The sequence below is a fragment of the Balaenoptera ricei genome, chromosome 7, assembly GCF_028023285.1.
Source record: "Balaenoptera ricei isolate mBalRic1 chromosome 7, mBalRic1.hap2, whole genome shotgun sequence".
Taxonomy (NCBI): Eukaryota; Metazoa; Chordata; class Mammalia; order Artiodactyla; family Balaenopteridae; genus Balaenoptera; species Balaenoptera ricei.
This window is the reverse complement of record NC_082645.1, coordinates 73,194,907-73,217,800: the sequence shown is the minus strand read 5'-3', so window position 1 is coordinate 73,217,800 and position 22,894 is coordinate 73,194,907. Positions and strand designations below refer to the sequence as shown.

Below are 22,894 nucleotides of genomic sequence, written 5' to 3'. Positions count from 1 at the left end.
AGGAAGCCTGGACCAACCTCACCCACCAAGGGGCAGATACCAGAAGCAAGAGGAACTATGATCCTGCAGCCTGTGGAAAGGAGACCACAAACACAGTAACTTAGATAGAATGAGACGACAGAAATATGTTGCAGAAGGAGCAAGATAAAAACCTACAAGACCAAATAAATGAAGAGGAGATAGGAAATATACCTGAAAAAGAATTCAGAGTAATGATAGTAAAGATGATCTAAAATCTCAGAAAAAGAATGGAGGATCAGATCGAGATGATACAAGAAATGTTTAACAAAGACCTAGAAAAACTAAAGAACAAACAATCAGAAATGAACAATACAATAACTGAAATGAAAAATACACTAGAAGGAATTGATAGGAGAATAAATGAGGAAGAAGAATGGATAAGTGAGCTAGAAGATAGAATGGTGGAAATCACTGCTGTAGAATAGAATAAAGAAAAAAAGAATTAAAAGAAATGAGGACAGTCTCAGAGACCTCTGGGACAACATTAAACACACCAACATTTGAATTATAGTGGTGCCAGAAGAAGAGAAAGGGCCTGAGAAAATATTTGAAGAGATTAGAGTAGAAAACTTCCCTAACATGGGAAAGGAAATCGTCACCCAAGTGCAGGAAGCACAGAGAGTCCCATACAGGATAAACCCAAGAAGGAACATGCTGAGACACATATTAATCAAATGAACAAAAATTAATACAAAGAAAAAATATTGAAAGCAACAAGGGAAAATCAACAAACAACATACAAGGGAATCCCCAATGGTTATCAGCTGATTTTTCAGCAGAAACTCTGCAGGCCAGAACGGAGTGGCAGGATATGTTTAAAGTGATGAAAGGGAAAAACCTACAGCCAAGAATACTGTACCCAGCAAGGCTCTCATTCAGATTCGATGGAGAAATCAAAAGCTTTACAGACAAGCAATGGCTAAGAGAATTCAGCACCACCAAACCAGCTTTACAACAAATGCTAAAGGAACTTCTCTAGGCAGGTGAGGTTAAAAAAAAAAAAAAAAAAAGGCCACAACTGGAAACAAGAAAACCACAAATTGGAAAGTGCACTGGTGAAAGCAAACCTACAGTAAAAGTAGGAAATCATCCATACACAAATATGATATCAAAACCAGCAAACATGAGAAGAGGAGAGTACAAATACAGGAAATGGGAATTACATTTGAAATTGAGAGACCAGCAACTTAAAACAACCTTGTATATATATAGACTGCTACATCAAAACCTCATGGGAAATGCAAACCAAAAAATAGATACACACACAAAAAAGAAAAAGCAACCCAAACACAACACTAAAGATGGTCATCAAACCACAAGAGAAGAGAACAAAAGAGGAAGGGATGAAAAAAGACCTACAAAAACAAACTCAAAACAATTAAGAAAATGGTAACATACATATCAATAGGAACATACATATCAATAATTACCTAAAATGTAAATGGATTAAATGGATTAAATGCTCCAACCAATAGACACAGAATGGCTGAATAGATACAAAACAAGACCTGTGTATATGCTGTCTATAAGAGACCAACTTCAGACCTGGGACACACACAGACTGAAAGTGAGGGCATGGAAAAAGATATTCCATGCAAATAGAAATCAAAGAAAGCTGCAGTAGCAATACTCATATCAGACAAAATAGACTTTAAAATAAGAGACAAGGAAGGACACTACATAATGATCAAGGGATCATTCCAAGAAGAAGATATAACAATTGTAAATATATATGCACCCAACATAGGCGGACCAATATATAAAGCAAATGCTAATGGCCATAAAAAGGGAAATCAAAAGTAACACAATAGTGGGGGACTTTAAGACCCCACTTACACTAATAGCAGATCATGCAGACAGAAAATTAATAAGGAAACAGAAGCCTTAAATGACACATTAGAGAAGACAGACTTGATATTTATAGAACATTCCATCCAAAACCAGCAGAATACGCTTTCTTCTCAAGTGCACACAGAACATTCTCCAGGATAGATCACACCTTGTGTCACAAATCAAGCCTCGGAAAATTTAAGGAAATTGAAATCATATCAAGCATCTTTTCTGACCACAACACTATGAGTTTAGAAATCAATTACAGGAATAAAAACTATAAAAAACACAAACACATGGAGGCTAAACAATATGTTACTAAACAACCAATGGATCACTGAAGAAATCAAAGAGGAAATCAAATAATACCTAGAGACAAATGACAACAAAAGAAAGAGAATCCAAAACCTATGGGATACAGCAAAAGGAGTTCTAAGATGGAAGTTTATAGCAAAACAATCTTACCTCAGAAAACAAGAAAAATCTCAAACAACCTAACTTTACACCTAAAGCAACTAGAGAAACAAGAACAAACAAAGCCCAAAGTTAGTAGAAGGAAAAGAAATCATAAAAATCAGAACAGAAATAAATGAAATGGAGATAAAGAAAACAACAGCAAAGATCAATGAAACGAAAAGCTAGTTCTTTTGGAACAACAAAACTGATAAACCTTTAGCTATACTCATCAAGAAATAAAGGGAGAGGGCTCCAATCAATGAAATTAGAAATGAAAAATGGATGTTACAACTGACACCACAGGAATACAAAGGATCATAAGAGACTATTACAAGCAACCATACACAAATAAAATGGACAACCTAGAAGAAACAGACAAATTCTTAGAAAGGTACAACCTTCCAATATTGAACCAGGAAGAAATAGAATATATGAACAGACCAAACACAAGTACTGAAATTGAAACTATGATTTAAAAACTTGCAGCAAACACAAGTCCAGGAACAGATAGCTTCACAGGGGAATTCTGTAAAACATTTAGAGAAGAGTTAACACCTACCTTCTGGAACTCTTCAGAAAATTGCAGAGGAAGGGAAGGAATACTTCCCAAGCTCATTGTATGAGGCCACCATCACCCTGATACCAAAACCAGACAAAGATGTCACAAAAAAAGAAAATTACAGGCCAATATCACCTATGAACATAGATGCAAAAATCCTCAACAAAATACTAGCCAACCAAATCCAACAACACATTAAAAGGTTCATACACCATGATCAAGTGGGATTTAGCTCAGGGATGCAAGGATTCTTCAATATATGCAAACCAATCAATGTGATACACTGTATTAACAAATTGAAGAATAAAAACCATATGATCATCTCAATAGATGAAGAAAAAGCTTCTGACAAATTTCAACACCCATTTATGATAAAAACTCTCCATAAAGTGGGCATAGAGGGAACCTACTTCAACATAATAAAGGTCATATACAACAAACCCACAGCAAACATCATTCTCAATGGCAAAAACTGAAAGCATTTCCTCTAGGGTCAGGAACAAGACAAGGATGTCCACTCTTGCCACTACTATTCAACATAGTTTTGGAAGTCCTAGCCACACAATCAGTGAACAAAATGAAATAAAAGGAATCCAGATTGGAAAAGAAGAAGTAAAACTGTCACTGTTTGCAGATAACATGATATTATACATAGAAAACCCTAAAGATGCTACCAGAAAAGTACTAGAGCTTATCAATGAATTCTGTAAAGTTGCACGATACATAATTAATACACAGAAATATCTTGCATTCCTATACACTAATAATGAAAGATCAGAAAGATAAATTAAGGAAACAATCCCATTTACCATCACATCAAGACAAATAAAATACCTAGGAATAAACCTACCTAAGGAGGCAAATGCTTGTACTCAGAATAAGTACTGAGTTTAAGCTACTGACAAAAGAAATCAAAGATGACACAAACAGATGGAGAGATATACCATGTTCCTGGATTGGAAGAATCAATATTGTGAAAATGACTATACTACCCAAAGTAATCTACAGATTCAATGCAATCCCTATCAAATTACCAATGACATTTTTGACAGAATTAGAACAAATATTTTTACAATTTGTATGGAAACACGAAAGACCCTGAATAGCCAAAGCAATCTTGAGAAAGAAAAATGGAGCTGGAGTAATCACACTCCCTGACGTCAGGCTATACTGCAAAGCCACAGTAATCAAAACAGTATGGTACTGGCACAAAAAAAGAAATCTAGATCAGTGGAACAGGATAGAAAGCCCAGAAATAAACCCATGCACCTGTGGTCACCTAACCTATGGCAAAGGAGGCAAGAATATACAATGGAGAAAAGACAGTCTTTTTAATAAGTGGTGCTGTGAAACCATAAACAAAATGAAATGACAACCTACAGAATGGGAGAAAATATCTGCAAATGATGCGACCAACAAGGGGTTAATTTCCAAAATATACAGACAGCTCTTGCAGCTCAGTATCAAAAGCACGAACAACCCAATCAAAAAATGGGCGTAAGATCTAAATAGACATTTCTCCAAAGAAAACATGTCAATGGCCAAATAGCACATGGAAATATGCTCAACCTCACTAATTATTAGAGGAATGCAAATCAAAACTACATGAGGTATCACCTCACACTGGTCTGAGTGCCCATCATCAAAAAATCTGCAAACAATAAATGCTGGAGAGGAGGTGGAGAAAAGGGAACCCTCTTGCACTGTTGATGGGAATGTAAACTGGTACAGCCACTATGGAGAACAGTATGGATGTTCCTTAAAAAACTAAAAATAGATTTACCATATGATCCAGCAATCCCACTCCTGGGCATATATCTGGAGAAAAACATAGTTCAAAAAGATACATGCACCCCAATGTTCACTGCAGCACTGTTTACAATAGTCAGGACCTGGAAACAACATAAATGTCCATAACAGAGGAATGGATAAAGAAGATGTGGTACATATATACAATGGAATATTCTCAGCCATAAAAAAGAACAAAATAATGCCATTTGCAGCAACATGTATGGACCTAGAGATTGTCATACTGAGTGAAGTCAGACAGAGAAAGACAAATATCATATGATATCACTTATATGTGGGATCTAGGAAAAAAAAAGGTACAAATGAACTTATTTACAAAACAAAAAGTCACAGATGTAGAAAACAAACTTGTGATTACTATGGGGTAAAGGGGGGAAGGGATAAATTGAGAGAATTGGATTGACATATACATACTATATTTATATACACAGTGTATGTGTATATATATATGGATAACTATATATATATATAAAATAGATAACTAATAAGGACATACTGTATATGACAGGGAACTCTACTCAGTACTCTGTAATGTATAATGGCCTATATGGGAAAAGAATCTAAAAAAGAGTGGATATATGTATATGTATAACTGACTCACTCTGCTGTACACCTGAAACTAACACAGTATTTTAAATCAACTATACTCTAGTAAAAATTAAAAAAGAAAAAAAAGTTCTCAGGCAAACAGTTATTCACGTGGGGAGGAAGGCAAGGGAGATAACGGTTTTACACTGAGAGGACCTGAAGGGGAGCTCTACTGGTAGACTGGTTTGCTGTAGGTCCTGAAGGTAAGAAAGGGCTACAAATTATACCTGAGGGGAGGTACAGGAAGTTTCTCTTAACAGAGGGTTATTTATGATTCTATTCATCCTGTTCCTCTTATGCAGAAATAATTGTGGTTTCCTCTACTTGCTGATTTCCTGCTAATACATAGGCCTAACAGCTAAGGTCATAAAAAAACGCATGACCAAGTAGAGAAAATTAAAAACTCACTTAAGAGGAACCCAGCAATCATAGGGCTGAGAACTACATGTGACATTGTCAAAAGCAAAACTGATGAAAGACTCAAGCTATGCCCATTCACTGCATATTGCCTATGGCTGATTTCCAGCTACAGTGGCAGAGTTGAATAGTTGCAATAGAAACTTCATGGCTGGCCAATGCATGAATTAAAACCTTAGGTCTCTCAAATAAAGAATAGACATTTTTTTGGTATATCTGTGGAACATTAAAAAATATCGATACATATTTGGCCACGAAGAAAACTTAACTTCAACGAAGAGAGGTTTAAAGGCTATATTTTCTGATACTAATTCAAAGAAATTAAAAATAAGAATGTTACCAAAATTATTTATTAGAAATTTAAAAATATGCACAGATACCTGTTTTGAAAGAGAATTTAAGAGGGGAAGTAAAATCTATGTGTAAACCAATAAAAAACAGAACAATTTACATCAAAATCTACAGTTGTGAGCTACACTCACAGGAAAATGTTTAGCATAGAGGGTATTATTAGAATAGAATAAAAAACAAAACAAAATTCCACAGTTTTGGAAGACAGAGTTAATAGCTTGGCTAGGAATGCTCTGTCCTTATCTCTATGGAAAAATGGATGTTTGACTTTGACTTTTTTATTAAACTTACTTTTTGCTTACTTATTTTTTTAATTAAATTACAATTGATTTACAATATTTCCTTTGCTTCAGGTGTATAGTAATTCAGTTATATATATATTTTCAGATTATATTCCATTATAGATTACAAAATACTGAATTTAATTCTTCATGCTAAACAGTAAATCCTTGTTGCTTATGTATTTTATGTATAGTAGTTTGTATCTGTTAATCCCATACTCCTCTCATTTGTCTCTCCTTCCCTCCCTTCTCCCCTTTGGAAACCATATATTTGTTTTCTATCTCTGTGTGACTGTTGTAGTTTTGTATATAGAAGTGCTTCTGCTGTATCCCATAGATTTTGTATGGTTGTGAGTTCTTTTTTGTTTATCTTGAGTTATTTTCTGATGTCTTCTTTGATTTCATCATTGACCTATTGGTTTTTAAGTATCATGTTGTTTAGTCTCCATTAGTGTTCATTCTTTTCCCATTTTTCTTTCTAGGGTTGATTTCTGGTTTCATACTCTTGTGGTCAGAAAAGATGCTTGAAATAATATCTAACCTCTCAAATTTGTTGGAGCTTGTTTGGTTACCTTAGTATATGGTCTGTTCTAGAGCTTTCCACGCATGCTTGAGAAGAATGTGTAGTCTTTTTTTTTTTTTTTTGGATGTAGTATCCTGTAGATGTCAATTAAGTCAAACTTGTCTACTGTGTCAACGTAGGACCTCTGTTGCATTACTGATTTTCTGAGAAGAAAAATATCTGAAATAAACACCTTAGCTTTAACAGCTCAAGGAACTAATTGAAGAAGGACAAACTAAGCCCAAAGATAACAGATGGAAGGTAATAACAAAGATCAGAGTGGAAATAAATAAAATAGAGACTAAAAAGAAAATAGGAAAGATTAATAAAAATAAGTACTTTTTAAAAAAGATTAACAAAATAGACAAACCTTTAGCTTGACTTAACAGGAAAAAAAAGGGGGAAAGACTCAAAACTAGAAATGAAGAAAGGAGACATTACAGTTGATACCACATAAAGTCAAAGGATAATAATAAACTACCATGAATAATTATATCCCAACAAATTAGATAACCTAGAAGAAATGGATAAATTCTTAGAAACATCCAACCTACCAAGATGGAATTATAAAGAAGTAGAATATCTGACAGACCAATTACTAATAAGGAGATTGAATCAGTAATCAAAAACCTTCCACACAGGGAACTATGTTCAATATCCTATGATAAACCGTAATGGAAAATAATATAAAAAAAGAATGTATATATGTGTATAACTGAGTCACTCTGCTGTACAGAAGAGAGTGGCACAACACTGTAAATCAACTATAGTTCAATGAAAAAAATTAAAACCTTCCAGCAAAGAAAAGTCCAGGACCAGATGGTTTCACTGGTGAATTGACCAAACATTTAAAGATGAATTAATACAAATCCTTATCAAACTCTTCCAAAAAAAAAAAAAAAAAAGCTATAGGCCAATATCCCTGATGAACATAGATGTTAAAATTCAAAACAAAATATTAGCAAACCAATTCAGTAGTACATTAAAAGAATCATATGCCAGGATCGAGTGGGATTTATCCCTGTGATGCAAGAATGGTTCAACATATGCAAGTGGTTAACTGTAATACACCACATTAACAAAATGAAGGCTAAAAATCATATGATCATCTCTAGATGCATAAAAAATATTTGACAAAATTTAGCACCATTTCATGATAGAAATTCTCAATAAATTGGGCATAGAATGAATGTTCCTCAACATAATAAAGACCACACAAGTCCCCAGCTAATATCATATTCAGTGGTGAAAAGCTGAAAACTTTTGCTCTAGGTCAGGAACAAGACAAGGATGCCAACTCTTGCCACTTTTATTCACACAGTACTGGAAGTCCTAGCCAGAGCAATTAGGCAAGAAAAAGAAATAAAATATAACTAAATCAGAAACAAAGCAGTAATATTATCTCTATTTACAGATGACATGATATTATAAAGAGAAAACCCTAAAGAATGCACCAAAAAAACTGTAGGAGCTAATAATCGAATTCAGTAAAGACATAGCATACAAAAATCAGTATATAAAAATCAGTTATGTGTCTGTACACTAATAACAAACTATCAGAAAAAGAAATTAACAAAATAATTCCATTTAGATAGCATCAAACAGAATAATATATTTAGGAATAAATTTAACAAAGGAGGTGAAAGACCTGTACACTGAAAACTACAGGACATTGATGGAAGAAACTGAAGATACAAATAAACGGACAGATATGCCTTAACATGGATGGGAAGAATTAATATTGTTAAAGTGTCCAAATGTGATCTACTGATTTAATGCAGTCTATATCAAAATTCCAATGGTATCTTTCACAGAAATAGAACAGTCCTAGAATGTATATCAAACCATAATAGATCCTGAATAGCCAAAGCAATCTTGAGAAAGAAGAACAAAGCTAGAGGCATCACACTTCTTGATTTTAAACTAAATTACAGAGCTACAGTAATCAAAACAGCATAGTACTGGCACAGAGGTAGATGGGGGAGAGTAGAGAGCTCAGAAGTAAACCCATGCATATATGTATATGTATATATATACATTCAATTAACTTATAACAAAGGAGTCAGGAATATGCAATGCAGAAAGCATAGTGTTTTTAAAAAATAGTGTTGGGAAAACTGGACAACTGCATGCAAAAGAATGAAACTGGAGCCCTACCTTATACAGTACACGAAATACAACTCAGAATAGATTAAAAACTTGAACGTAAGATCTGAAATTATAAAACTCTTAGAAGAAAACTAAGCCCCCTGACATTGGTCTTGGCAATGATTTTTTGGATTTGACAGCAAAACAAAGAAAATGAAAGCAAAAATAAATGGGATCACTTCAACTAAAAAGCTTTTGCACAGCAAAGAAAACCATAAACAAAATGAACAGACAATCCATGGAATGGGATAGAATAGTTGCAAACATCGTATCTGATATGTGGTTAACATCCAAAATACATAAGGATACAATTCAATAGCAAAAAACCCATAATACCCAATTAAAAAATGGGCAGAGAGACTGAACTGACATTTTCCAATTTAAACCTACAAATGGCCAACAGGTATGTGAAAAGGTGCTCAACATCAATAATCATCAAGAAAATGCAAATCAAAACTACAATAAGATATACATCCTAATAGGTGTGAGGTGATATAAAAAAGACAAGAGATAAATTCTGGTGAGGATGTGGGTTAAAGGGTACACATATACACTGTTGGTGAAAATGTAAAATAGTACAGCCATTCTGGAAAACAGTATGGAGGTTCCTCAGGAAATTAAAGATAGAACTACCATATGATCCAGCAACTCCACTTCCAGGTCTATACACACAAAAAATGAAATCATTATCTTAAAGAGATATCTGTACTACCATGGTCATTGCAGCATTATTCACAATAACCAAGGTATGGAAACAATGTCAGCGTCTGTTGATGAATGAATGCATAAAGAAAATATATTATCTAAACACACACACACACACACACACACACACACACACACACTCACCATCTGGGAAAACATGGATGAAGCTGGAGGGCGTATTATGCTAGCTGAAATAAGTCACACAGAGACACAAATGCTGCAAGATTACAGTTTTATGTGGAATCTTAAAAAAAATGTTGAACTCATAGGAACAGAGAGTAGAATGGTGGTTGCCAGGGGCTGGAATAAGAAGCAAATAGGGAGAAGCTGGTAAAAGGGTAAACCTTTTATATATAAGATGAACAAAGTCTGAGGATCTAATGTATAACATAGTGTCTGTAGTTGATAATACTGTACTGCATAATTGAAATCTGCTAACGGAATAGATCTTAAGTTTTCTCACAAAAAAAATCAAAGAAATAACATTGGCTAGGAAAAGATTTCTTACACAGGACACAGAAATAACTCATCAAAAATAAATGGTAATTTGAATGATAATAACGTGTTCTTCAAAAGCCTTAATAAAAGAGAGAAAAGGCATATAGTGTGAGAATATATTACACCATTATATACAACAAAGGATTCATTATGCAGAATATTAAAAAAACCTGCTAACAAATTAGTAAGAAGCAGAGGCACAAACTCATAGAAAAATAGGTAAGGGGCTTAAGTAGAACCTTCACAAAAGGAGATATCCAAGTAGCCAATAAAGATATGAAAATTCATTACTAATAAGAGAAATGTTAATTAAAACCTCAATAACATAACAATCTACTGGAATGGCTAAAATTAAAGACTATAATACCAAAGTGTTGAGATGGCTGGATATGAAATCACAAGAACTCTCATTAACTGCTGGTAAAACTTTAAATTGGTGAGACCCCTTCAGGAAACTCTTGAGCATTATCTACTAGTGTATATACATATCCAATGGCCAAGCAGTTTTATTCTTAGATATATATCCATAGAACACACTCACACACAAATGTGCTAGAAAGTTCATAAATATTACTCATAACAGTTCATATCTGGAAAATCCATATATCCATAAACAGAATAAATTGTATGTTCATAAAGTGGAATACTATATAACAATTAAAATGAATTACAATGACACACAAAAATAGTATGAAACTCAGAAACATAATATTGAGAGAGGCAGCCAGAAACAAAGCATACCTTGATTTCATTTATATATAAAGTTCAAAAACAGGCAGTACTAATCTATTGTGGTAGAAATCAAGAGAATGAAAAGGAGGCAGGATGTTTTGATTTGGAGGGAAAAGAATGAGTGTTTTTGCAGTGCAGATAATATTATTGTTCATATCAGGGGTTACATAGATTTGTGTGCTTTGTGATGATTTACTGAACACAAATTTGTATTTTCTGAATGCTTTTAATTAAAAAATTAAAATATTAGTATTAGGATACGTACACAAGATATTATGAATAATTTTATGCTAATACATTTGGAAACTTAGGCAAATTGATAAATTTCTAGAAAAAGATAAATTACTAGACTAACAACTAAATGATCCTATATTTAAAAATGTTTAATTGTAATTAAGAACTATCTAACAGGGGCTTCCCTGGTGGTGCAGTGGTTGAGAATCTGCCTGCCAATGCAGGGGACACGGGTTCGAGCCCTGGTCTGGGAGGATCCCACATGCTGCGGAGCAACTGGGCCCGTGAGCCACAACTACTGAGCCTGCGCGTCTGGAGCCTGTGCTCCGCAACAAGAGAGTCCACGACAGTGAGAGGCCCGCGCACCGCGATGAAGAGTGGCCCCCGCTCACCGCAACTAGAGAAAGCCCTCGCACAGAAACGAAGACCCAACACAGCCAAAAATAATAAATAAAAATTAATAAAAATTAAAAAAAAAAGAACTACCTAACAAAGTAACTCCTGGCCCAGATACTGTCACCAGTAAATTCTATAAAATGTTTAAGGAAAAAATTACCCCAATATTCTACCTAGGTCTTCCAGAAGAAAATAAAGGATGGAACACTTATAAAGATAGTACAACCTTTATGTTAAAAAAGATATTATGAGAAGTGAAAATTATAGGCCAATTGCTGTTATGACTATATAAGGAAAAAATGTAAAACAAAACAAGCAGATTGAATCAAGGTGCATAGAAAAAGAATACTACATAACGATCAAATGATTATTATTTGAAGAAAAGTCTGTAGCAACATTTTAAAAAATGAACATAATTCATTAACAGAATAAAGGAGAAAAGTCATATAATCATCTCAGTAATTGTGAAACAAAAACAAAATCCAACTGATCAAAACTCAACATCCATTCATAATGAAAGATCTTAGCAGGGTAAGGATTTAAGACAACGTCCTTAATATGTTGAGACCTATAAAAAATAATCAGCAGGCATTCTGCTTAATTACAAAATGTTAAGTATTCTCTCTCAGATTGGGAACAAAAAGAATGTCTTATTCAACACACACTAATGATACTAGACAGTTTAAGAAGTCAAGAAAAATAGCTATAGGATTGGAAAGGAAGAAATAAAGCTGACATTTGTAGAAAACATTATTATATATGTAGAAAGTCTAAAATAATCTGTAGATAAATTATTAGTAATAATAATTGAGGTTACCCAGGTTTCTGACCAATATAGAAAACTTAGTTTTATTTCATCAGAGCATCCATAATTATAAAATACAAATTTAAAAGATATTCTTTAAAATATCATAAAAAATCAAGTTCCTAGGAATAAATCTAATGAAAAATATTTAAGACACAAAAGTATAAACATTAGTGAGAGAAATTAAAGGAAAGTTACGTATGTTCCTGGACTGGAAGATATAATACTTTAAAGATGTAATTCTCCTGAAACTGATCTCCAGATTAATGCCATTCCAATAAAAAATCCCAGTAAGATTTTTTTTTTTGGAACTCAACAAGCTCTTTTTAAAATTTATATGGAAAGGCAAAGGGCTAAGAATAGTCAACTAGTCAATACTCTAGCTGCTCTACTGGATATCAAGATTTACTACAAGGCTTTTGTAATTAGGACAGTGGAGTATTGGCTTGATAATAAGAAACTGCACAAATATACACAAATGGATATATAAACTATAATATCAGAAATCAAGATAATGACAGTATCTGTGGAGGAGAATATTGATTGGGAGTGAGTATAATGAGGCCTTCTGCTGGATTTCCAATGTTCTATTTCTCAATCTACATTGTGGTTTCATGGGTGTTTTGCTTTGTGATAATTCATTGAGCTGTATATTATTTTGTAGTCTTTTCTGATTATATGTTTTACTTCAGTTTAGAGAATATACAAAAATATAATATGACGAGTGTGATTTATTTCTGAAATGGGAAAATAGTATATGATAGAATCTATCAACATAATCCTTATAAATCAAAGAACATATCATGATTATATCAATAGGTACTAGAAAAGATTTTTCAAAAATTAATAGTTTTATTTCATAAATAAAATTCATAATTTCATCTTCAGCCATAAGATAGGAAAAAACACTATTTAAAGATAATAAAGTATTATTTACCAAAACCAACAGCAAATATCCTAAGTGGCAAAACACCAAAACTATTTCAAGTAAAACCCAGAATTTAACAGTCATATTGTTAACTACCATGCCACTTAATATTGGAAGTTCCAGTAACTATATTTAGACAGATTATTAAAATGAGTACAAACATTTGGGAATTTAAAAAATTCTCTCATGTAATTGTTTATTAATAAAAAATGAGATATTAGCAAAAATATTAAAATTAACAGGAGATTTTGGTAAGGTAATTGGATACAAGATGAAAAACTTTACAGTGTTTCTCTAGCATTAGGAATCTATTTATACATGAATGTGGGAACATATTTATAAAAGTGGCAAAAGTGATAAAATTACATAGGAATAAACTTAAGTACAAAACCAATATTTATCCTGAATCACATATTTATGTGTCATATATATATGTATATAATAAAACAGTATTCAAGACAACTTCTAAACAAATAGAAAGGCATTCAATGCTCAGAGAAAGAGAACAATTAACATTAAAAAGTATCAATTTTCTCAAAATTGAAATAGAAAATTCCTTCTCATCTTTCATGTCTTAAGTATGACCTATTCTGTAAAGGCTTCTCTGAGGACCCCAGGCAGACCTAGGCACTGTCTTCTCTATATTTCTTCTGATTTGTACACACACCTACTTTCTTTATTGTACTTATCGTATTGGGTTCTGGTTATTGGCATGATTATCTCCTTACTACACTGTAACAGCCCTGGGTAAGAACCATGGGTTTTCTTTGTTCAGTCTTTAGCACCATACCTGGCATGAATCAGGAGCTCAATAAATGTTAGTTGAAAGAATGAATTAATAGACTGCACAATTTACTCAATAGCTGTTGCTGATGTTTACCTGATTCACAGAAGTAGCTTGGTCTCTTTGATCTTTCATTCCAATCAGCATTTATCTCCTTCTACATAATCCAAACAACAAAACAGACATTCTCAAAGGATTTTTTTTTTTCCAGGATCTGAACATCAACTATTATTTATATATTTAAAATACAGAGATTTAAGATTCTGAGAACTCTTAAATGTCAATTTTTAGAAATGCACACATTTTTGATGGTTATAGTACATCAATTATTTACAGAATTCAAAAGTTCACAGTTATATTATAGGAGGGCCACAAGACTATGCACACATAAGGTAATTTGCTAAGACTCATGGGACTCAGAATACAGTTGTACTCACATCTAATATTTATTACAGTAAAAGGATACACTATAGGATAAATAAGGGGGAAAGACATAGGAGGAGTCTGTAAAAATCCATGCATAGGCTTCCTTATGTTCTCTCCCTCCTGTAAAAGGACACATTTGAACATGCTCTTTTCTCCAGCAATAAAAAATGCAGCAACATGTGTGCAATGTTTCAGCCTGAGAAATCCATTAGAAACTCAGCACTGAAGGTTTTTATTGAAGGCTGGTCATGAAGACATCCTCTGCCTAGTGCATATCTGAAATTCTAGCCCCCCAAAAGGAAATAAGATGTTCAGCAAAAATCACATTGTTTGCAGAATCTACGTACAGGCACCCACCCATTCAGTTAGGGAAATTTCCATATCAGTTAGGGAATGTTAGAAAAGCCAAGTTCCCAAACACTAGCCATAGGCCAATCTTGCAAGCAGGCCTCTACAAAGACAGCAGTCCCAAGCCTGCTATGTTAACTCTTTTCTGTACAATATTATTTATTGTTAAATTATCTTTGGAGTGCACTGATCAGTAAGGAAGTTAACTCAGTGGGACAAATGAATAGGTGTAATTTTTAACAAGGCTAAAAAAAGAATAAAAGACTAAGCAGAGCTGGAAGGCAGAGAGCAGATTCTCTGAATATATGAGGATTTGGCTCTCAGAGCAGAAAATCCAGTGCAATAGACTTTTTTTCTTTTGGCTGCACCATGTGCTTTGTGGGATCTTAGCTCCTAAACCAGGGATCGAACTCAGGCCCCCAGCAGTGAAAGTGCCAAGCCCTAACCACTGGACTGCCAGGGAATTCCTGCAATAGACTTTTTTATTCCCAGATCTGAGAGCTGAACACAGGCCACCAGAAATACATTTTCTGACAGTGGTAGGCTTTGTACAACATGTTGGAAACAGGATGATACTTATCATAATAAAATTCTCATAGTATTTATCATAATAAATTAGATATTTGTGGACATTTAATATTCATTTTAGAGAAATATGGATGGCAAATTTAAGAATACACATATTACTCAAAAAAGGTCAATAATAAAATTTATAGACAGTTTTTAAAGAAGTTTTTCATTTTTTTGTTGTTTTGGTTTGGTTTTTAGTACATGACATAGTCTTTGACATCTGTTGGGCAATATGAGGACTTTAAATGTCAGAGTTGTTAAGAAATTTCTTTTTCATGCTTAATGTGGATATTAACATAGTAGAACACTGAAACGTAAAATACTTGTTTATAATAAAACTGTGCTACAGAGAAGCATATTATAGTAAACATACTACATTTATGAGCTACGTATAATGTAGTCTGTCAATCATTATGCATTAGAGGACACAGAAGATGCCACTTTCTACCCTAATCAAATAGAATTCATTTGGAAAGAATTTAATAAATTTCCAGTTTACTGAAATCTCTTTCAAACCATGTTAACTTTTTAGCACAGTTGATACAGTTAACACTGTGTTACTAATGGAATGGAAGATGTGCTTTTGACTCCTATAATAGCAAGCTGGCAATGCACAGAGAAAAATATCTATATATCTATGTTATATTCAGAAGCCGCACCTGAATTTTTGCTGGTAACTTTTCAACAGCAAGTAACTGTTCACTGGTCAAAAGGAAATGGGGAGAGACGGTATGTCTGTCTCTGAACAATCCATCAGTACTCGTCAAAGCCCAATCAGAGAAGCCTAATTTGATACCTCCTCTGAAGGCTGCACGTATGTACTGTAAACAACATGTTGTAGCTTATATTTGGGAAGACTATCCTAGAGCTATTAAAATTTTATTATGGTATGATTAATTTCAGGGACTGAAGTTGTTCTGTATTGTCATTTCATGAGTGAATTTTTTATACCAATGATGATCATATGATTGTACTTCATTTATTGTTTGCACTTGCGGCAAAAGAAATATATACCTCATCCTTTGAAGGACCCACATAAGACTGTGAAGATCTGGGAAAATTTCTTGTAGCTGAATTCTGAGCTGAAATCTTTGAATCTTGAGCTGAGACATGTATCTCTCCTGGAGAAAGACGAGATACTTTTACATATGAAAAGATAATATTGCTGGAACAAGGGTGAATGTTAACGAATAGAACTGATCCAGTGTTCTCCCTGCTGAGCTGCCACAATCACTGGAATACACCAATCAGGGATTTACCTGAGTTAAGGAAGTATCTCTAAGAATAACATGACCTTTTTTGATGTTTAGTGCCCACAAATTTCCAGTGTTCACCACTGCCCTCAGGAACAAGTCTGAGATTCTTAACCTCTGATCCTAATTTATTTAATATTATGCCAGCTTAATCCCTATAACTAACCACAAACCACTGGCAGATTTAACTGTTTGCATTTCACTCAGTCTGTGACGGAAAACCATTCACAGCTTGAATAGGGGAATAACCAAAACTGTGTTGTAGAAAGATTGCTTTACACCAAAATGTAGGGTGGATTAAAAAGAGGAAGAAGAGGTTGGAGGAAGGTTACTGAAATAGTCAAGGATGGGGGAAAGAAAGGCAGCAGTTGTGGGAATGCAAAAGAGAGGGAAAGAGGAATGAAGGAGGTAGATTAGACAGAGAGTGGCAACTTTGGGATACAAAATTCAAGAAAGAGGAAGAGTCAAAGATAAGTCAAGTTTTGTGCCTGGGTAAAAACAGAAGGATCAAGAAGTTGAAAAATTTGATTTTTGTATTGAATTTGAGGTGGTCATTGGCCACTGGATGGAGGTGTCTAGTATTTTCTATGTGTGTATATAGGTTTTGCATGAGAGTGTTTTTAGTGACTTCCAAAAATCTAACAAGGTGCAGAAAAACTTAGCTATTGTATATTCCACTCAAGGGGAGATGGGAAATAGGATGTATTGTCTGTGGGGAATAGATGCCAGTGCAGTATGAGGACCTTCCTGGGGATATTTCTCTGTATTATAAGCTACTGAACCATAGTATGTCAGTATCTTACTCTACCTATCACTATAAACAGCTACAGCAGAGACTCTAACTTTTCCACACTTCGCAAATTTCAAGTCATACTTATCAAGCAATCATTCAAACATATAGGCTAATTATAACATCAAAATTCAAAAACAGTTTTATACCATGCTTTATTTTCCAAAATAACCATGGTTTTTATAATCAGGTATAACAAGTAACTTGAGAAACCATATGGTGAAACCATAATTAGGTACTTAACAAACAACAGAACAATTATGAATGTTTTTTATTTTCTTACCTCTATTATCAAAAATACTTGATTTTTTATTTGTCTCTCCATCTTTCTATATGGTACAACATTAAAGATAAGAACATTCATTAGTAACTTCACTTCTGAAAGAGATTTTACCTTCTACCAATCAACCAAATTAATACAGATTTTCTTCCCTTTTATCTTCTAACTCTCTCATGAAAATTGTCTCAGGGACAATACTTATTACCAACCTCCTAGGACACCTTCCACAGGGATCTCAAATTTCACTAGTTCAAAATTGAGTTTAATATGCAGCCATGTACAAACTTTACCCTCTTCTAGTACTCCATATTTTGTTTAAAGACATGGTAATCTATTTAGTGGTTGGTTCTAAAACGTTTAGTCATTCAGTCTGTTTCAGGGAAATACAATCCAACCTATTCTAATCCAATCTACTGCTTTAAAAACACATTGCTTAGAATCAAAATAAAATTTATCATCCCAGACTCTCAATTTACTGTAATAACATTTTTGTATCTGTCTGCCCCATTAGACAATGAGTCCTCAAGGGGAAAGATTATGTCTTATTCTTCTTTGTATCCTATGTGACCAATTTATTCATCTTCCCTTCCTTCAGGAAAAAGTCACAGGGCTTTGGCCAACAGTAGATGCTCAATAAATATTAGATATTGCAATTGCTAAATGTTTGTTTGGATTAGTTTCTGCTAATGAGAGTGAGTTTAGCACAAAGGTAACTCAACACATCTAGGGAAAGGGATCAGTTCTCATGAATAGATCCTAATACCCCTAACCAATCCGTAACACGCTAGAGAGGGAGATGGTTCACAGAAGTAAAAGTTAACTAGATAAATTAATAATCACATACAGAAGCTTGAGACATAATTTCATACCTTTTGTTCAATATCATTATCTTGTACATCTGGCTGACAAACAACAGAAGGTACTGATTTTTTGGCAACATTCTTTGAACTACTTAGAGACCGATGAATGGTGTTTACAAAGGGTCCTAAAAGTAAATGAAAGAAACAGTGTATTTTTAAAAAGAACTCACTGAAGTATAATTTAATGGTTTAATTATAATTGTTTGGTTTAATTATAGTGGTTTAATTATAATTTAATTATAACTTATTATTTAAATTGAATGGTTGCCTCAATTTAAAAATACATCTATAACTGTGAAGCCATCACTGCAACCAAAATAAAATTTCTAATACCCCTGAAAGTTTTCTCATCTACCTTTGCAATCCATTTATCTCTTTCTTCCCATCCTGAGACAACACTGCTCTGTACCTCTTACACAAGATTAATCTGAATTTTCTAGAATTTTATATGAATGGGATCATATAGTATGTGATATGTAGTATTTTTTGCCTGGCTTCTTTCACTCAGTATAGTATGTTTTAATAATTCATTCCTTTTTTAAAAAATTTCTGAGAAGTATTCCATTGTATGGATATGCTACCATTCTTTATCTATTCACCTGTTGTTTGGGTTGTTTCCAGTTTTGGCAACTTACAAATATTTATGAACTTACCTGCACAAGTGTTTGTGTGGGCATACTTTTTCATTTCTATTGGGTAAATACCTAGTAGTAGAATGGCTGGGTCATATGGTAGGTATATGTCTAACTTTTAAGAAATGCCAAACTGTTTTCCCAAGTGGTTGTACCATTTCATACCATTCAGCAGTGTGTCAGAGTTTTAATTCTCCCACGTCCTTGTCAACACTTAGTAAGCAGAAGAAAGGAAATAAGTAAAGATCAAAGTGAAAAAGAAATAGAAAAACAAGAGGGAAAATAAACTGACAGTTGACTCCTTGAGAAGTTCAATAAAACTGATAAAGCCAGATTGATCAGGAAAAAGAGAAAACACAAATTTCCATCATCAGGGAAATTAGAGATAACAGCATAACAGTCTATAGATAATACTAAAAATAATAGATTATGAAAATGTATAGCAATAAATTAAACTTATATGAAAGGGACAGATTTTCCTCAAAAACAATCAGATCTCACTCATGAATAAATAGAAAATATGAAGAACCTCATATCTATTAAAGAAATGGAATATATAGTTAAAAACATTTCTACAAAGAAAACTCCAGGCTCAAAAGACTTTACTTCTGAATTACACAAAATACCAAAGGAAGAATTTACACTAATTCTACACAAGTTCATCCAGAAAACTGAAGAGGAGTAAACTCCTCTCCCAACTCATACTTTGAGACCAGAATCACTCAGATATAAAAATCATTACAAGACATTACAAGAAAAGAAAAACTCAGTCAATATCCTCCAATGCAAAATCTATAAATAAATTGAATCTAACAATATACAATAAAAGATAATACATAATGAATAAGTGAGGCTTATTCCAAGAATGCAGGGTTAGTTTATCATTCAAAAATAAGCCAAAGTAACGTACCACAGTAAGAGAAAAGAGGAGGAAATGTAGACGATTATCTCAAAGATGAAAGGAAAAACATGATAAAATTCAACACCCATTCATGATGAAACTTCTTAGTGAATGAGGAGTATGAGGGTATGCCCTTCCTTTGATAAAAGCTATCCTCAAATCTCCAGAACTATATTCTAATTTATATTGATCACTTAGCCTTATATTTTAGAACAAGATCAGGATGTACACGATCACCATTTTGTTCAGCACTGTTCTGGAGGTCCTGGCCAGCAAGAAAAAGAAATGAAAGGTGAACCCAAATAAAATCCCAGCTGACTATGTTGTAGAAATTGGAGAGCTGAAAAGATACATACATGCCAATGTTCACAGCACTGCTATTTACAATAGTCAAGACATGGAAATAACCAAGTGCCCATCAACAAATGATTGGCTTAAGAAGATGTGGTGTATTATGTATGTGTATACACACACACACAGAATATTATGCGACCATAAAAAATAATGAAATATTGCTGTTTGCAGTAACATGGATGGGCCTAGAGTATATTATGCTTAGTGTGTTAAGTCAGACACAGAAAGACAAATACTATATGATATCACTTATATGTGGAATCTAAAAAATAATACAAATGAATCTATACAAAACAGAAACGGACTCACAGACTTAGAAAACAAACTTAATGATTACCAAAGGGGAGAGGAAATAAGGGACAAATTAGTATGGGATTAATGGATACAAACTATATTCATAAAATAGATAAGCAACAAGGATTTACTGTATAGCACAGGGAATTACACTCAATATCTTGTAATAACCTATAATGGAATATAATCTGCCCAAAAAAACCCTGAATCGTTATGCTGTACACCTGAAACTAATGCAATATTGTAAATCTACTATACTTCAATAAAAAAAAATAAAATTTCTATGGAAATGCAAAGGCCCTAGAACAACCAAGTCAACTTAGAAGAACAACAAATGTTGGAGAACTCAAACTGCCAAATTTCAAGACTTATTATAAAGCTACGGTAATTAAGAGAATGCTATTGAATATACTCACATAAGGACAAATAGACCAATAAAAGAAAAGAGCATGTCCAGAAATAGGTCCAACTATATATGATTACTTCATCTTCTCAAAGATACCAATGAAACTCATTGGTGTTGAAACAACTGAATGTGTACAAGATAAGCTTGGATAGTCCAGTCTTCTCAGATAGCAAGGAAGCTAACAAAAATCACTAGGGTTGTGTCAAAAAGGACTCGAGAGTTATCTTGAAGGGGCTCTCACTGGCCAGAGGTGTCACAATTTCAACATTAGTAAGCACAGTAATAGCAATTTTTAAGCGCATAAAATTTATATAAATCTGTGAATTCATAATGAAACAAAACTAATTGCTCACTCTTAGAAGATGCTACTGAAACAATTCATTATTTTGAAAACTAATAAATGATGGTAAAATATTAAGCATCAGCCTGCTTTTCTCAAGTATCCTGTATCACAGTGTAACCAAACAGTAGTTGGGGGAAAGTTTCTTTTTATTAGAAATTTTCTAGCTAGTTTATGAAGAAGGAAAAATATCCCAATTTTGTAACCCATAATTAATTTGTGGATCAAGGCCTTGCACATAAATGGCTGCTAATATCACAAAGAGAAAGACAATGCAATATTATGAGTCTCCTGATGGAAAGATACACCATCATGTATGCATCAGTCTTGCTAAAGAAACTGAACCTGAAAGTGCACAGATTTAACTAATACTTTACAGGAAATACAGAAGAAATAACATACACCATATAGATGCAATCAGCAAAAATTCAGTCACTGAGGAGCTCAACAAGACAAGCAACTCAATTTCTTCAACAAATAAACTAATTTTAAAGAAGAGGAGGGAGGGAAGGAGAGGAATATATGGAAGGAGAACCTATAGATTAAAAGACTCAAAAGACATACAAACTATCGCAGTATGTGTCAATGTAGATTCAAAGTAATGTCAAAATATTTTTGTGACATTTATGAGATTACTGGAAAGCTGAATTGTGATTAGATATTTGATTACATTAAGGAAATATTATTTGTGCAATGTGATCATGGTATTGTGCTTACGCATTAAAAAAATAATCCTTATTTTTTAGGTACATATTGATATGTTGATGGATGAAATAATATGTGTGGGATGTGCTTTTAAACAATATGGCAGCAGGGAGAAGTTGAGAGCATAGACAAGACAAAACTGTCCACGAGTTGTTGAAGTTGAAAGATAGGCACATAAGGATTCTGTTGGTTTTTGCTTATTTTGAAATGTTTAATAAGGCTAAAAAAAGTCATTAACAAAATTATGGAAATATGTGCCACAAATAAGACAAAAGATTAATGTCTTTGCCATATCAAAGAGAACTCATAGAAATGAACCTCAAATAAAAAGTAACAAAATATACAAACTATAAGGAAAAATGTAAAATTTTATTATACTGAACTAAGAACTTCTGTACATCAAAAGATAAAAAGAGAATAGAAACAAATTACAAATTGGAAGAAGATATTGCTATACCATATATATGTATATAATAGAGTGTGTAACCAAAAAAATCTTTCAAATCTGTAAGAGAAAGAAAAATAACCCAATAAGAAAATGGAAAAGAGATTTGAAAAAACAATTTCTCAGAAGAGGGAACATGACCCAGAAATCCCATATCGAGGCATATAACCCCTAGAGAATCACCTG

General features: G+C 33.4%; 1 protein-coding gene across 1 annotated transcript in view; it reads right to left on the bottom strand.

The window, feature by feature from the left end:
* FSIP2 (fibrous sheath interacting protein 2) overlaps nt 1-22,894 on the bottom strand; it is a 129,866-nt gene that overhangs the window by 80,337 nt on the left and 26,635 nt on the right. Inside the window, exons 10-13 of the mRNA XM_059928283.1 lie at nt 18,641-18,756; nt 17,775-17,820; nt 16,463-16,569; nt 14,201-14,261 (exon numbers count right to left, since the gene is read on the bottom strand). Of these exons, the coding sequence (XP_059784266.1) occupies nt 14,201-14,261; nt 16,463-16,569; nt 17,775-17,820; nt 18,641-18,756 (330 nt within the window). The remainder of the gene's footprint in view (nt 1-14,200; nt 14,262-16,462; nt 16,570-17,774; nt 17,821-18,640; nt 18,757-22,894) is intronic.